General features: G+C 51.7%; 1 protein-coding gene across 2 annotated transcripts in view; it reads left to right on the top strand.

Annotated features, from left to right (window-relative positions):
* Window positions 1-17,802, top strand: part of RIMBP2 (RIMS binding protein 2) — a 173,803-nt gene that overhangs the window by 93,317 nt on the left and 62,684 nt on the right. Inside the window, exons 8-9 of one of the 2 annotated variants that reach the window (XM_057747233.1) lie at window positions 11,194-11,398; window positions 16,286-16,431. In XM_057747233.1, the coding sequence (XP_057603216.1) occupies window positions 11,194-11,398; window positions 16,286-16,431 (351 nt within the window). Of the gene's footprint in view, window positions 1-11,193; window positions 11,399-16,285; window positions 16,432-17,802 lie in introns of those variants that run through there. The other variant, XM_057747234.1, reaches the window with a different exon arrangement.

Below are 17,802 nucleotides of genomic sequence, written 5' to 3'. Positions count from 1 at the left end.
GAGGAAGTGAGGCACAGAGAGGTTAAGCAACTTTCCTGGGGCCACACAGCCAGCATCCAAGCTGTGGGTCTCAGAGGTGGTCTGCTCTCCTCTTTTGGCTCCTCTTGGATGGAAAGCAAGGAGGATGAGCCCACTTATTTGAGGGGCACGATTTCCTCAAGGAGAAAGGTGCAGGGATGTACCATTCCTATGGGCATCAGATGAACGGGGGAGTTTTACTGGACAGCACTAAGCCTGAGGAAGCACTTGGCATCTGGGGAGGCGCTGGTAGGAATCACAGCAGTGAACACAATCAAGGCGCTGCCAGGACCCTGTCCCCATGAGCACAGCTGGAGTGACCCTCCCCAGAGGCCTTTCTCATCGGCCCCGATAGTGGGGGCTTGGCAGAGAGTGGGTGGCATGTCAGGACCACGCTTCTGTCCCTGGCTGGTGGCCTGATGCCAGCCTCTCTGGGAGAGGAGGGGACCTCCTGGGATCACCCGGGGGCCTTTGCCGTCCACATTCCTCATGCATAATAAAGACATAAAGAGTCTCCCTGCCAAAGACAGAGGTCACGCAGGTACTGACTCTTCACTACAGACACAGCAGCGGGGAGTGTCTGCACAGAGATGCGGGGGCCCTAGGTGGCCTCCTCCCCTAGTTCCACCCTATCAAGAAAGGCCAAGAGGATCTTTCCCCTGGACCTGCCACCTCCGCACATGGGAAGCGCCTGTCCTCTTTAAGACGACCTTGTCTCTTGTCTCCAGGGGACCAGCGGCCACTTAAAACAGAATATATGCATCTCTTACATTGCCTTTTAAAATCTATTCCTCCCCCAGGAAAAGGTTTCACCATTACCATCATATATATTAAAATTGATTTTTTGAAAGCGTCCATTAGCTAATGAATATCTGGAGGGCTGAGAGTGATAGATAGCAGGTGGGAAAATATATAACCCAGGAGACTGGAACCAGACCTCCAAACGGCCATACATCTTCCTGAAAAATCATCACATTCCCCTCACCAGAATCTCCCACCACACTTTGATTTGCATAGTCTCCTGGCTGGAAGTGCAGTTTCTTTTTCCCCATTGCCCTAAGCCCATCGATCTGATCGGCTGTGTTGTTTTAATCCTCCTTCTGAGCTGCCGCTCTGTGACAGCCCTGCTGAGGTCACGTCCCCTGGCGCTGGTGGCCGTGCGTGCCCCCACACGGGCGGGCGTCACGTGCTTTGGTTGGAAAAACGGAAAAGGCGATGCAGATGTGTTGAGAATCTGTGTCTTCTTTTATTCACGACATCTTCCTGCCCTTGTGTCTTGCTTTGCTTTTCACCCAGAACACGCTGGACACCATGCAGGTATTTTAGGGAACGATGTTTCCCCTCCCAGAGTGTTTGGTGATGCTTTCCCCAGGCGTGGACCAGCCGCGCGCCCCTGGGTCCGCTCCATCTGCCTCTTCTTCCGAAAATGGCAGCTTCTGATGCAGTTGTGGGCGCCTGGGGCTCCCTGGGGCTGGGGGAGGCGAGGAGCTGCCTGTGGGGGCTCCACCCCAGGGGGACACGTTCTTCCAGGCATTGGCGCCCAGGGTTCTGTCCTCTGAAGTGATGAGCGGGTCCAGTGAAGCCGGCTTCCATTCTCAGGCTGGAAGAATGTTCTGTGAATTCAGATGACCTCAGGGAGGAGAACTGTCAGGATGATTCTACCCTCCGGCCAGTGCTTGTGAGCCCGGCCGAGAGCCCAGAATTCGGTGGGTTGGTCATCGGAATTCAAACCTTGCACCTGAGCGGTCCCCTTCCTGTCCTGTGTTGCGTGCGGGCAGCGGCCCCTCCAGCAACTGGAGGGACCCTTCCTTGTTCTTCTCACAGGCAACTACCTGGAGAAGAAGAGAAATGAACTGCCTCTCCAAACAGGGTTTTGAGCCTTTTCCAAAACTCTGAGCTTGGCCGTGAATTTGTAGAACCCATGACTTTCCTCACCCTTGGGTGGTTCTCAAAGTCGGGTTCTGGGACCCATAGTCTCAGCATCACTGGGGAGCTTGTTAGAAAGCAGATGCTCAGGTTCTGCCTCTGACTTGCTGAATCAGAAACTCAGGGTGGGGGACAGAAATCTGCGTTTTAACCAGCCCTCCACGTCGTTTGAGAAGCGTTGTTTAGAGAGTCTCCTAGGCTAGTTACAGGAAGGCGTACGTCCCCTGGGAAACTTGGCCAGTCCTGGCTCAGCACCTTAGTAACCGGAAGTGTTGATCAAGAATAACCCGAGTGAGACCCTGCCCACCAGATCCTCTGAGCATCCCTAGTGGGCAGTTGGAAGTTCACGTTCTCTGTGCCTGCCACTCAGCAGGCTGGTGACTTCCTTTAGTGAGATATTCTACTGAGCAGAGCAACCCACTTCCTTGTGTAGCTGGTGATAACAGAGTGATGGAGAAGGGCTGCCCCAGAAGACGTGTTAGGTAAAAACCCCTTGAAACACCCACATGCACACACCTGGTTCTGTGGATGTTTCTCAGTGCTGTTTGCTGATGAGTCATTAGCCAGGATGTTTGGGGATTGGGGAGAGTGTCTTTATTCCTGGTCAGGACACCCAAGGAGCCATCTGGGCTGGCATGGGGGCTGAACAAAGACAGGGATCAGGAGTCAACTGAAAATAGAACAGAGCTTTTCAAAATCGGGATAGAGAGCTCTGTTTGCATACCTAACAGCCTAAGAGCAGGTACTGTTACAGATACTACTAGTTACGTAGCTTCCTTGGCGAGTGTGTTTAAGACAAAGAAGCAGAAGAAAATAGTTATAACAACCACAACAGTGCCAACAGCACTGTTTACTGAACCCTTCTCTGAGCCAGGCAATCTTCTAAGGGTGCATCTGTGGGTTATCTAGGAGATAAAGGACTTATTGTCCCTCTCAGTCTCCATGACAACCAGGGGAACTGAGGCACGGTCAGGCAAAATGACTTCCCCAAAGCCTCAGAGCTAGTCGGGGGCACAATCTGGACACAAACCCCAGGAGCTCGGCACCAGACTCCAAACCCTCCACCACTGCATGGCAGCATCCTCTGACCTTGGACTCCTGACCTCCCTGAGAGGTGGGGTCAGCTCTCCTGCCAGCAAAGCTGGACCAAAAGGTGGATCAGTTGCTGCAGCGGCCAGACCCAGAAGTGCTGGCCGAGCAGCCCACCTGCCCTTCCCTGGCAGCAGCATAAACAGGAATGCACATCACATGGTCACAAGTGACAAGACTGATGGGCTTTAATCCTTTTAATACGACCCAGGGAGGTTAATATCATCCTCCTCATTTCACTGATCAGAAACCAAGGCACAGAGGCACTGAGCCACCTGCCAAGGACACACAGCTTATAAGAACAGAGCGAGGCCCTGAGGGTCCAAGGGTAATACCATTTCAAGTCGCTGAGAAAAGTGTGTGCAGGGAAGAGATGGCCCATGACTGTGGGGGTCACAAATTCTAAACCCTGTTGGGTTGGGAGGCAGCGAGTTCTGGGGTCCATTACAGGGGCGGAAACTTTGCCCGTGATGAGCTGGTTCCTACCAGTGTGTCAGTGCTGAGGGCTTTACGTGTGCGTCTTGCATGCTGCGCACCTAATTCTCCAGGGCTCCTTCCTAGGTATTTATGGCCTCACTCCCAGCACTTGCTGGCCTCCTCCTGGACCAAGGCATCCACCTGTGGGTAACACTGGGAGGAGCCTTAACAGGTTGCATTCATCCCCAGGTCTCATTTGAGAGCAGAGAAGCCTCATCTGGAGGCAAGGGTCCAGTATCTGGGCTGCACAGTGACTATCATGGACCCTGGGCTCCTTTTGCTTCCCTGGATCCCTTCCTCCATAAAAATATTAAAAATTATATTTTACATCTGTTTGGGTACAAAGATGAATATCATCCAGGTTGAATTCATTATTATTCTATTCACTTTTGCTCTGATTTGAAAGGAAATTAAAATAAGAACATTTCCGTGGGTCCCTGAACAAGGCCCCAGGTACCATGCTGCTGCCTGGCTTGTGTTAAGATGCCCAGTGACCATCTGGCAAGGGAGTGTGCTTGTGGGTAAATGAATATGTTTGGTCCATCAAACAGATGAACTTGGTCTCTGATGTGTGTTAGGTTAGGCCAGGGTGTGCTGTAGTAACAAACACCAGAATCTTGCACTCAGCACACAAAGGTTCATTTCTTTCTGCTGCAGATATGCAAACACTCCAGGAAGCTCCCCTCCACGTGGTGACTCAGGGATCCAGCCTCCCCGTATCCTGAGGCTGTGCCACCTAGAGCGTATGGCTTGCTGGTCACCATAGCAGGGAGAACTCTTCTGTGTCTCAGCTACAGAAGCCACAAATGTCACCTCTGCTTGTGGGTCACTGGCCAGAGATAGTGACCTGGCCCCACTTCACTGAAAGGCTGGGAAGTGCACTCTCCCTGGGTGGGGGGTCCCTGTGGCTTGGCTCTACCACATATGAATTCTGGAATCTTTACAGGGCAATGCAATTTTGTTACTAAAGTGTGACAGAATAGTAGCCAAGTTGAGAAACTGAGAAGTGCTCAGATGAAAAAGTTTACACTTAATGCTCTGCATTTAAATCTCTTGGGAATTCTTTTTCCCCCAGGAATTGTTGTGGGCATGGGGCATCTCTGCCTGCCTGGGATAGTGTTGGCAACCCTGTATCCATGAGTCTTAGCTGAGGGACGTGGTTGTTGAGGACAAAGAACCCGGGGATACTCAGGTACTTTGGGGTTCAGCCACTCAGGACTGCCTCTGACTCCAGCTTCCTCCCCCTAATTCCTCCACCTCCCACCACATCTGGAACCCCAAGGCCAAAAGCTACAGTCAATGGGCAGCCCCTGGTTCTGAGGTCCCATCCATGAAAGGTGTTTATCCGCCCACAGGCTACCTCTGTGACTAATGTCTGTCTGTACAGAAGCAAAAGACTCAAATGGCCCAGACCCACCAGTAGCAGAACTCACTGTGCTTTAGTTGGACAATTTGATTAATTTAATTAATCATGTGAACCAAAGCAAATGTTTAAGACATTTGTGTTTTCATAGTGCTGAATCCACACACATTATAGGATGCAAAACATGAATTAAAGACTTATCTTCACCAGAGTCTCCTCTTGGTTATACTTTGTTACATTTTCGTATCAAGATGGCATTGTCCTGTAAAGATTCTAGAATTCAGAGCAGTTGCTTGTCAAGATTCTGGAATTCAGAGCAGGTTCAGATGAATTGATGGGGTTTTTCAGTGTATATGATAGTTGCAGGCAAGAGCTGGTGCAGGTGTGGGTATGAAACTGTCAGTGGAGGGTAGTTCTTAACTGGGAATCACGGTGAAAGAGTATGGAGGGACCCTCAGTGTCTCCCACGGATGATAAAAAGCGGGGAAATTCTAATATATTTGCACAGGCTGAAATGCATCATCACCTTTGCTAAAAGCAGAAGTTCGGCTGTTTGAGAAGCAGGGTTGATTGAGTCACTAGTTAGCCATCCCTCTGATACTGTCCTTGGCCCACAGAGGACAAAAGATCTTAGTTTCTGCTTGTGGAGCCCTTATCATGCCTGCCAGAATCTGGACTTTCAATTTGCCATTGTTCTGGAAGTCAAACTTCTCCCCCATTTTATAGATGAATAAACTGAGGCCCAATGAGCTTATGTTACTTGCCTCCACGTCCCCTGAGTGAGTGAGTGGGTGGGGGTGTCTGAGATCTAGACGTAGCCCAGAGCCCGGAGTCACACAGGCTTGGGTATATCCTGCCGCTTACTGGGTGTATGACCTTGGTCTTTAGTCCATCTTGCCTTGTTTTCCTCATTCATACAATGGGCTTACACCAGCTGACCCCACGGAGTCTCTCTGGCCATCAGTAATCATGCATAGAAAGCCCCCAGAAGGGCCTTGCACATAGTAGGTATTCAGTAAATAATAAATAGCATCACGAACCTTGTTTACAGATAAAGACACAGTACGGAACAACTTACTCCCAAATCGCTCCTACGCAGGGTGACCCAGTCCGCCTGGGACGCCCCCCACCTCCGGCTTTGCTGTGCTCGTACGAGTGTTCACAGCATCCCTGGACCCTCAAAACGGTCCCGGTTTGGACACTAATTACAGGGCACAGCGCCCAACTCATCTGCTGCCTTTTATGAAGTCCGGAAGTCAGGAGAGAGATGGAGTGGGGGACCTTGGGAATGCTGGCAGGCACGTCTTTGGATGTGTTTTCCTTCATCTTTATAAATACCCACAACCAAATTTGCAAGCCTCCGCTGTTTATTCCAATTAGAGTTTACGTGCCCAATGACTGTGCCATCTGTTCCCGCTGTGGTCAGAACGCAGCCGCCCTCCACTCCTGATGCTGCAGGTGGCAGGTCTCTGGGGTGGGAGAAGCAGAGCCGGAAGAAACTGGGGTGGGGACATGCAAGCAGCCAGGTTAAGTCAAGTGGGCGTGGTTTGGCCCCCTGGCCTTACCACCCAGCCAGGAGGTGATGGGGCTGTGAATTCTGAAATCAATCTTCACATCCCAATAAGCCAGCCGGGGCAGAACAGTGCGGTTGCTGTTTTCTTTCTGCATCATTTGGAAACAGTTCCTCCTGGTAGCAGCTTGGGGGCCATCGGAGGCACTTAGCCCCAGCTGCCGTGCTCAGCATCGGAGACCCAGCCTCTGCCAGCTGCAGCCAGGCCCGGAGACTGTGTCCTTGGAGGCTCCAAAAGGAAAACCTGTCTCCTTCCTGGAAAAGGGAAACAGCAGGAAAGCCTGGTGAAGGTTCCTTGCCTGTGGGATGTTCTTCCAGTTGAATGGGTCCCTACTTCTCATCTATCAATTGTTGAGACCTTTTCCCTCTGAAATTAGTGAGAAAAGGCATCTGGAAGCTGCCTGACTTCTGGGAGTTGGCATCCTGCTGTCGCGAAGCCATGACCTTGGATACCCAGAGGAGAAACATAGCAAGGAATTGGAAAGAGAGGGGCAAACAATTAGGTGTGATTATGCACGACTCTTAGAATCTTTGGGATAGAAATGTGAGGTGGGAGAGGCTTAGCCCTAAAGCTTCGCTCCCAGGTCACAATGGAAGCAAGTCTCAAACCAAATTGTCGCACATGTGCAGACGTGTACTACAAAACACTTGCTGACGAGAAGGCACGAAGTGGCACACCCCTCTTCTCTACCCTCTTGGGAGCATCCTCCACCAGCTCCCACAGAAGCGGAGGCCACTGCCCTGGTGGTCTTGGGCAAGCAGAAATCCTCTGAATCAGTATCTGGACCCAGGACCACTTTGAGACCCAGCCTTGGCTGCCATATCCCAAAATCTACTGGTCTTATGCACTACTCAAGAGGGGGCTAGTGCTAAGATATCCCATATTTTGAATACCTTTAATTTCACCAACAGATGCCCTTGTCTCCCATTCATGATGCCTAGGGTTAGGGTTAGGGTTAGGGTTACCAATTTTTTTCTGTTACTGGCCGTACTAAGTGGGCATGCCTGAGCATGGATGGAAATGCAAGCGGTGGATGACTTCGGGGCAGCTGCCTCTGGAGTGAAGACTTCCCCACATCTGCACTGACTGACCCTGGGGTGGGCTTCTCAGTTACTGCACCGATTGCCCCAGAATGGAGTTCAAGTCCCTGGGACATATGCTGTCTGTCCAGAAGGATTGTATATTATAGATCCCAGAGTTCCTGGCCCCAGACCCTGTGGGGATCATTCTGTGTGTCTGGGACTTAGACGGATGCAGCTGGAGCCCATGCACAAGGCCACGAGGGTCATCCAATGCATCTGACCTGGTGCTGGGATTCCTACCCACATTGTCACGTAAAGTGGAATCACAAAGTGGTGGCCCCTGGCCATATCCATCTCTACATGAGTTTTGTCAGGACAGACTGTTTGTAAGCCTTCGAAATACCCTCCAAAACGTTTAATGGTTGAGAGCTTTTACATCAAAATGAAGATTCCCTGAAAACTGGAAGTTTAGCCCAGGGTGGGTCTGGACCGAGGTGGAGAAGTAGACACCCCCCTGGACAGAAAGCACACGTCCTGGTTCACCGTGGCCCCCAAGATCCTGGGGGTTTGCCCCCGCTCCCTTCCTCTCATGGGCATCCCCCACCTCCTCTGTGGATGTTCAGTTTACAGTGATGATTTGATGTCAGCTCCAATCCATCTGCTCCCAGGACCCTCCCTCATCACTCACATCAGAGCCAGCTCCCCTTTCTACAGGCACGTCCTGTGCCAGCTGCCGGGGAAAACCACCCGTCACAGTCCCCGTCAGGGAAGCGGACCCTGAACAAAGAAACGCTCCCTGGAAGGAGGCCCTCTGAGAGCTAGGGTCCTGGCCCGGCCAGCGGTGGTAGCCAGAGTGCAGCGGTTCAGCGCCCCTGGGTGAGCCTCGACCTTTCTCTCTGCTTTTGTCTGAGTCTGCAGGTCCTGTCGGGCGCACGCAGTCTTCTCTCCGCCCTCTCTGTGCCCCCCCACCCTTCCACCACCCCCAGCAAATCTAGAGCTCCTGCCTGGTGCCTCTGTTTCCAGGTGCCTCGGACGCCCAACCTCCTGTGGGCTCCTGAGACCTCAGTTGCTCTGAACACTCAAGGTTCCTGACCTGATGTCCCCACAACACCAGCTGTTCATCCACCACCTTCGAGATTTTCTCCATGTCTTCCTGCCACCTCCATGGATATTTCATATTTTCTTTAAATCTGTTCACTTCCTAAAACTCTCTATTTTGCAATAATTTGGGATTCACAAGAAGTTACAAAAATAGCACAGATGGTCACTGTGTACCTTTACCCAGCTCCCCAAGACAGCATCATAGGTGACCAGAGTACACCGCTGAAACTGAGAAGACGACGCAGGCACGATATCAGTAACCAAACTACAGAGGGTCTCTCTTTGCCCTTCCTTTGGTGTTTAATTCTATGGGATTTGATGGTATGTATAGATTTATGAACCACAACCAGGAATACAGAAGCCCCCAAAGGCAAGCCCTCGTGTTCTTTCTTAGTACTCGGACCTTTCCCCAACCCCAGACCTTGACAACCACTCATCAGCTCTCCATCACTTTAATTTGGTCCTTTCATGAATGTTACACCAATGAAAACTCTATCTACTTTTTGAGTGAGTTCATTTTTCACACACACTTGGCATGAAGGATGTGACTACCGGTTATATTTTTCTTGTGCACATCACAGTGAGGCTGTGGCCATTAAAATGGTGTTTCTGTTCTTCCACAATTACCTAACATACCCCCACACCACCATGGCACCTGGTAGCACACCTGGAGGAACTGGTGAGCTCAGGGCTCTTCTAATGCCCTTCTTGCCTGAGGCTGTTGTTGTCAGCTGTTCCAGCCCTGGAGTGAACATCTGATCTTCATGGTTCAGAGCCCTTGGCCTTGAGGCATCTGATGTCGCCATCCTGGGGTCAGAGCTGCTCCTGGACGGGCACTGCATCTCCCCGATGCGGGGTGCCTGGCAGGAAGCAGACCTCTCCACATCCCTACCTGTGCCCAGGGGAGTCCGGCATCAATTCTGTGCCTTCCTCGGTGGTGACAGCGATCACAGCCCAGCTCATTCAGCCTTTTAAAAGAAGAATCCTGCTGATTTTTTTGAAATGAATCGAAGAAATTAATTATTGGCTTGGGATTTGTTAAGTCTATTTTTAGAATTCCATGATCTCAGACATAAATAGCACTTTGTTCTGGCCTAAGGAACTGAAAAGCTTAAAGCCAGTGGAGGGAGAAGAGGGACGTGGAGAGGGAGAGGGAAGGGGAAGAGGAGGAAGAGGAAGAGAGCGTCAGTGTACCAGGGTCCTGCATCCCTGTGTGCACAGCTGCATGAAACCAAACATCTATCGAGCCCTGACTTGGTACCAAGCTCTAGTCCGAGTGCTGGGGACACAGCGGGAAAGAAGCAGACAAAAATTCCTGCCTTCGTGGAGCAGACATTTTAATGGTGGAATCCAGATGGAGCACATGGTTAATAAAACAGCAGATGGGATTTTCCACTTATCAGTGATGGAGAAAGGGAGACAAGGCAGGACCTCCATGTGGATGAAACCAGCTGCTGCCTCGAGGAACATGATGCTTGCAAATCAGGACTCCCCTCTTCACCACTTCAGCAAACATTTACTGAGCCCCTTCGATGTGCTGCTGATGCTTTGCAAAGCGTTGAGGGTGTACCAGGGAACCAGAAGGCACAAGCTTGGCGCCTAAATGATCTAGTCATGGAGACAGATGAGAAATAATCAGGAAGCTACTAGAATGTGGGGGAGGGGGCGGAAAGTGCCAGGAAGGGAGCCTTCAGGGGAGGAAGCAGAGTGGACCCTCCTTGGGTGGGCGCCCACCTGCGGACCAGCACAGGGAGTTCTTGTTACGGGAGACAGGGCCTTGCTTCTGCACCAGGAGAGGAAGTGCAGGGAGTGTGGACCATGGTTCCCAAGGGGCACAGGTGAGAGTGGCTGGATCATGCCCGCCCAACTGAGAACCAGGAGGAGGCAAAGATGAGGGTTAATGGAGGGAGCTGCCCGGGGTGCCTTTCCCTGCCGTGTGTGCCCGTGAAACTGTGCCTCCCTAGTGCTCCGAGGTGTCTCCAGTGTCTGCAAATGACAACAATGTTGCTAACCCAATCCAGCAGACAGCAGTCCCCTTTGATGCTAAAGCAGGGTGCTTTGGGGTTCTGCAGTTTAGAGGTGGGGGGCCCCACGAGAAAACTGCATCCATGGGTTAGCAACGGAACTGTCCCCAAAGCTGGGCTGTGTCACCACTTCACGCTCCAAATTTCAAGCAGCGACAGTGAGGCGTGCCAACCACAAAGTGCCTGGGCTGCATGCAGAGCCCAAAACAATCCGCAGTTGGCTGGGATCTGAGTGTTTGCAGGGTGTCTTGGCTCCTGTGCTTTCCCACGTTCGCCCTGAGAGGGAACCTGGCCGATGGCCAGGCTGCACAGGAAGCGTGGTTTGCTCAGACACTGTTCTCGAGTGGAGGCAGGAAGCAGCCCCCCGCTACACACACGCACACACAACTGTCATCAACACATGCACACGCAGCATGCAGTCTTGTGCACACCCATGCAACACACACACACAGTCCACACATGCACACACACTGTCATCAACATTTGCGCAGGCAGCATGCAGTCCTGTGCAACACACACTTGCACACACGCATGCACAGACACACGGGGCCCTGGCAGCCCGGGCTGCCCACTGACTGCGTGTCCGGGTCTCCGCCGCGCAGTGCAAGGTGCGGGAGCTGGAGGAGAAGTGCCGGGCGCAGAGTGAGCAGTTCAGCCTGCTGTCCCGGGACCTGGAGCGGTTCCGGCAGCACGCCGGCAAGATCGACCTGCTGGGCGGCAGCTCCGTGGCCTCCCTGGATGTCCCCTCGTCCCCCGGCAAGCCTTTCCCGAGGTTCATGAACGGACTGGCTCCCTGCATCAGCAAAGGTAAGTGCCTGGACCTCCCTCCCTCCCTCCCTCCCACCTCAGCCATAATGGAGAAGGGGTGGCCATCAAGCCCGGCACAGCTGGGGAGGTGTGACAGAGCCTCTCACCACACCCAGGGGAGGGGCCAGAAGAGCAGGACTAGGGATGGTACAGGATGGCCGGCGTTTCCCATGCACGGCCAGCACACCAGACCTTGTCCTAAGCCCCTGATAGGTGTCGACCACCATGGCCTCGAACACGGTCTAAACCCCATTCTACTGACAACATGGGCTGAGGGGCTTCGTGGGTCACCCAGACAGGCAGCAAGCAAGGACTCGGACCCAGGGGTCTGGCTCCGAGGTCTGTGCTGGGATCTGCCAGGTGGGCTTCTCAGCTTCCCTTGTTTCCCCTCTTTTCATCCAGTGCCATCTGGTTGACATTCTGATGTACTTGGAACTGCCTGTTCCAACAAAGGCAGGGGTAGTAAGTGGTGGATTTTAACGCTGTCTGGTCACATTTGTGTTTAGGATGCAGAGGTGGGGAGCAGGAAGGTATGACTTTGCGTGGTTGCGGGGGCTTTAATCTTACTCACAGAGGCATTTAATTCAACCTCATGGAAGGTTCCCAGTGTAGGTGATGAAGTACCTGCTCAGTCACGGAACTTTCTCTCCACTGAAGGTTAAATGGGTCACAGGCCCAATTTTATCCTCCAGTAAAACAGTTGATATTTTTAAATTTAGGGGAGATGAGTGTCAGAACCCCACTTTGGAATTCCATAAAAGGGAGAGCATTTCCAGATTTCTCCTGATTCTTATCAGAACATAGAATAAGTTCTTTGGGGTGCTTTTTGTTATTAAAATAACATAATGCTGCATGTATCTTGATAAATGATGTTTCCTGGCTTTTTCCACCTTCCTGCTCCCTTCCTGTCCTGCTCATGTGTCGGGAGAATAGTAAGTGGCCATGACACACAAGACAGAGGGAGAGGCAAGTCTGGACACCCCCCCAATCCCATGGCCAAGTTCTGAGCATAGGGTCCCCACCACCACCACCAGGCTGTGTTCAGGTGCCAAGGTCATGATGCTGAGCAGGTGTCCAGGCCCTGTGTGGAGCCCCTCTGGGTGGGGGGACACACACAAAAAGAAGCGGACAGATGGGTGACTAGGCAGCTTCCCACTCAGACAGGCCCAGGAGGTCACGTGACAAGAGAGCAAGTGACCCAGGGCCACTTAGATGGGGTGATTGGAGAAGATGCCTCCCAGAAACGAAGTTTGAGCCATGAGCCCTGGAGAGTGAGATGGAGTGAGGCAGCTTCTCCAGTTCCCACTGGATGAGAAGGTTTGGGGCTGGGGGCTCACACAAGCTAGGCCATGCATGCTTTTCAAGGTCCCCAGGTCCCCGGCATGGTCGGTGAGTCCCAGGACTCAGCATAGAGTTGTCCTCCTGGCTCAGACCTGTTACAGCGACACAGGACAGGCACACGGGGTCCCAAGGGAACAGAGATGGGCGTCTGGAGGAATCCACCTGCAGGCATCCTGTGCCCTCTGCCTCCGGAAGGACCACCCAGAGCGCCTGCCAGGCAGCACCAAAAAAGTGCAGCCACACGTGTGCAGTGGTGATGCCCAGGGCTGCCCAGTAGAGACAGAGCATCCGGGGTCCATTGGCAGCTGGTCATGTGGACCTCTGCCAGGCACGGGCCAGAACCCCAGACTGCCAGAGAAAGCAGGTGCTTGGCAACAACCAGGCTGTGCATGCAGTCTAGTTACAGGGAAACACCCTTGTCACTTAGGAAGTCTTTCTTATTGGTGTAAGAACAGTTTAGAAGCTGTGTTCCCATACGCAGCCCAGCCCAACTTGCAAACAGGCCCTCCTAAAAGTAGCAGCCCTGGGGCCTCTACATGAATTCCTTTCTGCACAGCATGAGAATGTGTTAGTTCAGCTCATGGGTCAGTGGAGGGCGAGCAGTTATTAACCTGATTCATTCGGTGTCGAGATTGATCTGGACAAAAGGATCTGATTCATGATGGAGGGAAATGGACGCTAAGAACAAAACAAACAAAACTAAAACAGGACTGTGTCTCAGATCCTGGTAGAAGGATAAGTTTGCACCAAGGCTTCTGTTTAGCCGTTTGCAAGAGCCATCGTGCTAACAGACCAGCTCATTTAATAAACTGCTACCTCGCCCATGAGGGGCCCCTGCTGGCAAAGCCGGGCACACTTGGCATCATCCTTGGTGAGCTGGCATCCCTGGTCACAGGAGGAATGCCTGAGAGGGGGCTTCCTCGTGCAACCCTGAAGTCACTCTCAAGGTCATTCTTTGACAGCAGATGGCAGGAGCCAATTTAAGGGTGAGAGTGACCAGGAACTCGTTGCTGGGCTGGCCTGTCCTCCTTACACAGGATGGGAGGGTGAGGGGGCAGAAAGAGTGGGCAGGGCCAGTGCAGGATCAGAGCAGGTCCCGTCAGGTGTTCTGTGTGTCCCCTTCAGGGCTTTCTGCCTGAGGTTGGGTCTGCCTGAGGTTGAGGAGGACAAGGACTGCTTGATTGTGAGTCTCTAAGGGACTGGCCTTCTATGCAGTGGAGTCACCTCTGCAACCGGCAAGGGGGAAATCACGCAGGGAAAGAATTATCCTTGGAAGTCTCCTAGGAATGGGACATGTCATATCCCAGGGCTACACCTACACAGCCAGTTTCCTTCCAGTATTGGAGATGGGTTTTGATGAAACACCAGATAAAGTCATTGATTTGAGCTTAGCAGCCATATTTTCCAGAAAATACATATCTTGAAGCACATGGATCATGAAGGGCTGTGCAGCTGAGGACACTGCATGATTTTGTCTCTATTCTCACATTCACTCAGAGAGCAGAAGGGCAGGTAAAGTGCCACACACATCAGAATATTTTTCTCTAGAGAACTGGATTTGTTTAAGTAAAATGTGGATACGAAGTGACTCTACTGTATTCATTTCACCTTTGCTGGTGGCGTCACCCCCTGCTATTTCCAGTGTCAGTGTATCAGTCAGGACAGGCTAGGTTCAGCTGCAGTAACAAACATCCCCAAATCTCAGGGGCTTAAAATAACACAAGTCTCTCTCTCGATCCCACTCCATCTCAGGTTGGCTCAGGAAATGGGTTCCACACTGTCTTCACTTGGGAATGCTGAACATTCTCCATCTGGAATGTTCTATCACAGGGGAAAGGAAGCATAACAAATTAGACACTGGCTCAAAAAGGCTTCCATCCCAAAGTGGGACACATCACTTCCACTCACAGATCGTTGGTCTAGGCGAGTCCTGTGTTGTCGGGATGGCACATCTCCACTGCAGCACTGAAGCACCCTGCAGCCAGGCCCCATCCTCAGCCAGCTTTCTGAGACTGTGGGAGTCAATTAATTCAGTAAATATTGAGTTTGCACCTGCTGTATGCCAAGCACTGCTGTTGGCTTTGGGGTCCTGGGAAGTGCCCAGAGCCTGGCCGCCTCTCTCTGGATCTGGCCTCTTAGCAGGGGCCCCAGGTCCACTTTAGCATCAATTCTCTGCTGCAGTGATGCCCCCCCAGGTTCTCAGTTCTCTTAATCAGTGGGCGCCATGGGGGTTCTCTGGGGGTGACTACTATGCAGCCTCTATGGGAATGATTCTTATACTGTATGTTTTTCCTGATTTGGGCTCAGTGAGTCATCTTCCCAGTAGCGCCATTTCTGTGATGGGAGAGCCACAGCCAGAGACTAGACAAAACCAGGAAGGAGCGTCAACAGGCCCCCAGGCAGTGAGAACTTGAGATGGGAAATAGCTGCTTCTGTAATTCACATATGATCCTAAAAAACACTCCTGACTTTACTCTGGCCGTCCAGGCCAGCACTGGTCAAGGTGCTCAGTTCTCCCCCACCCCTTGAGGACAGGACAGGCAGAGACCTACTTTGGGCCTAGTGAGTCTCTTTTCAAAAGTATTTTTTAACCATAAAGCTGGCCATTTGGCCACTTTCAGTCATAAGTGACAGCAAAGGTTAGGTCAACTTTAGTGAGCAGAAAGGAATTTATTGATCATGCAGAGTAGGTGAAGAGCCAGTAGGTTTAGCTTCAGCCAACAGCTGGATTCAGGGGCTCCAGCCATGCCAGCTGGATCCAGTTCCTCCCTCTCCATCTTCCAGCTCCTCTTCCTATGAACAGGCTCCATTCTCAGGTGGACTTTCCTCCTCTTGGTGGCAATGTGGCTGCAGTACCATTGAGTCTTATCTCCTTTCCATTTTAAGCCAGGGAAAAGGAGAGCCTCTTTGCCCATGACTCCCATGAAGTTCTCTCTGATTGGACCTTCCCATCTCATGTGCAGCACCACCATCTCCACCAAACAATTGATGTAGCCAGGAGTGGACTCTGCCAGATGAACGGCCCAGACCCAGGGCGGGGGGCAGGGAAGGGTGTAGATGAAGAGTGGGAGATGGGTGGGTCCCAAAATGAAAGCCCAAGACTGATGCCAAAGATGGGGAAAGACACACGGGGAAAGCAAATGACCAGTGCACTTTTTTTTTTTCATTCAGTTACAAATTTTTATTAATTTTGTGCTATTACACAACTAAGGGTTTAGGGGTAATAGAGTTTCTAACAGATTCTGGAAGGTTACCTACTTGATAAGACGGAAACCATCTAATCTGTTGAAGAGTGGTATAAATATAAGCTTGAGAAATTTATGACATGACATAAATCATAGGTATTACAGCAAATATGACAAAAGTGCCTTGCATTTTAATATCAATTTGCTTTCAAATGTCCTCCTGATGGATTGATAGGGCTTTCTCCACATGCAGTTATCTTCTGTGAAGAACATATGTGAAATGTGCAAAGCCTCAGTAACTAGTGCGCTTTGTTTATTTCCTTTGTGTCTTCTTTCAAATTGCTCCTACATTGGTGTCCAGGTCAGGAGAGCTCCGTTGGAAGCCGCACTGTGATTGGGGAACATATCCGGCCCCTCCCACTCACGGGTGACAAGCCAGAGCCTCTGTCTGTCAAGCCCACCTTTCTGTCAAGATCCGGCAGCCCAAGATGCAGATTTGAATCAGACGTGAGTCCCTTCCTGGCCGAGGCAGCTGCTCCGCTGCACCGTGATGCGGGCTGTAGGTGTTGGCGGCCCTCCCCCTCTCTCCCCAGGGCCCCCTTTCTCTTCCCTTCACCTCCATTCATTGAGCACCTACCAAGTGCCAGAATGTGAGGGCTCCAGTTTACAGATGGGGGAGTCCCTGGTCTCATGGGCAGAATGACCATAAGTCAACATCTAAAAGTCAGGTAACAGTGAGTGTCATGAACCCAACAAGCCAGTGACCTGGAGGGACAAGGCAGAGGACAGGGCAGCCCTTCTCGGCCACGGCCACTCGTGGTCTGTTTACCTGTGAGAAGGAGCCCAGGGGAAGCCCATAGGGCTGGAGAGGAGCTGGGAGCTCGGGAAGCGAGTTGAGGCTGTGGGGAAGCTCTTGACTTTTGGTCCCAGTCCAGGGGGAAACCACTGAAAGGCCCTGAGATGGGAAGTGATGTGGTCTAACTCTTGGGAGACCCCCCTCCCACGGGGGGATGGGAGTGTCCAGAGCGGCCAGACAGGAGTCCCCAGCCTTCTTCTCCGGGGGGGGGGGGTTCAAGGTCATTCCCACCCTCCCCTGGGAGAAAAGCCACCCCGTCCTCCAGCCCAGTGCCCTCTCCTTCCCTTCTCCGACACCAAGACAGTTGTAGCCAGTGTAAGGAAACCCCTGCAGACAGCAGCATCCTCCTGTCCTGCAGACTCAGCAGATAGGAGAGGGGTGGGGGGAGGGGGCATAGGGAGGAAGGAGGCCCCATGTCACCTTCTCTGATCAGGATTCCAGGGGGAACCAGGCACCATCCACACGTGAGAGCGCCCCTCCCTGCGCTGAGCCCTTGGAGGCCAGAGCACAAAGCGTTGTCCACCTTTGTCCTCCAAGGAGCCTGGCAGGGTCTGGGGCAGTGACGTCTCAGGCCTTGTTACATCAGGGGGGGACGGTCCTCACCTTGAGTCCAATCTGGGTGTGGGGAGACGAGATCTTTTTGAAAGTAGCTTTTAATTAATTTTTATTGAAGTATAGTTGATTTACAATATTGTGTTCGTATCAGGTGTATAGTATAGTGATTCAGTATCTTTGCAAATTATACTCCATTATAAGTTATTATAAGGCAATGGCTATAGTTCCCTGTGCTATACAGTAAATCCTGTTTGCTTATCTATTTTATATATAGTAGTTTGTATCTGCTGATCCCATACTCCTAATTCTTCCCCCACGTTGGTAACCACAAATTTGTTTTCTGTGTCCGTGAGTCTATTTCTGTTCTTCATTTGTATTATTTTTTACATTCCACATAGAAGTGATATCATACAGTATTGGGGAAGATGAGTTCTTTATCAAAGTCTTCTGTGTGCCCAAGGAGCCCG

This window comes from Hippopotamus amphibius, chromosome 8 (assembly GCF_030028045.1).
Source record: "Hippopotamus amphibius kiboko isolate mHipAmp2 chromosome 8, mHipAmp2.hap2, whole genome shotgun sequence".
Classification (NCBI taxonomy): domain Eukaryota; kingdom Metazoa; phylum Chordata; class Mammalia; order Artiodactyla; family Hippopotamidae; genus Hippopotamus; species Hippopotamus amphibius.
This window is presented reverse-complemented; position numbering and strand designations above follow the sequence as displayed.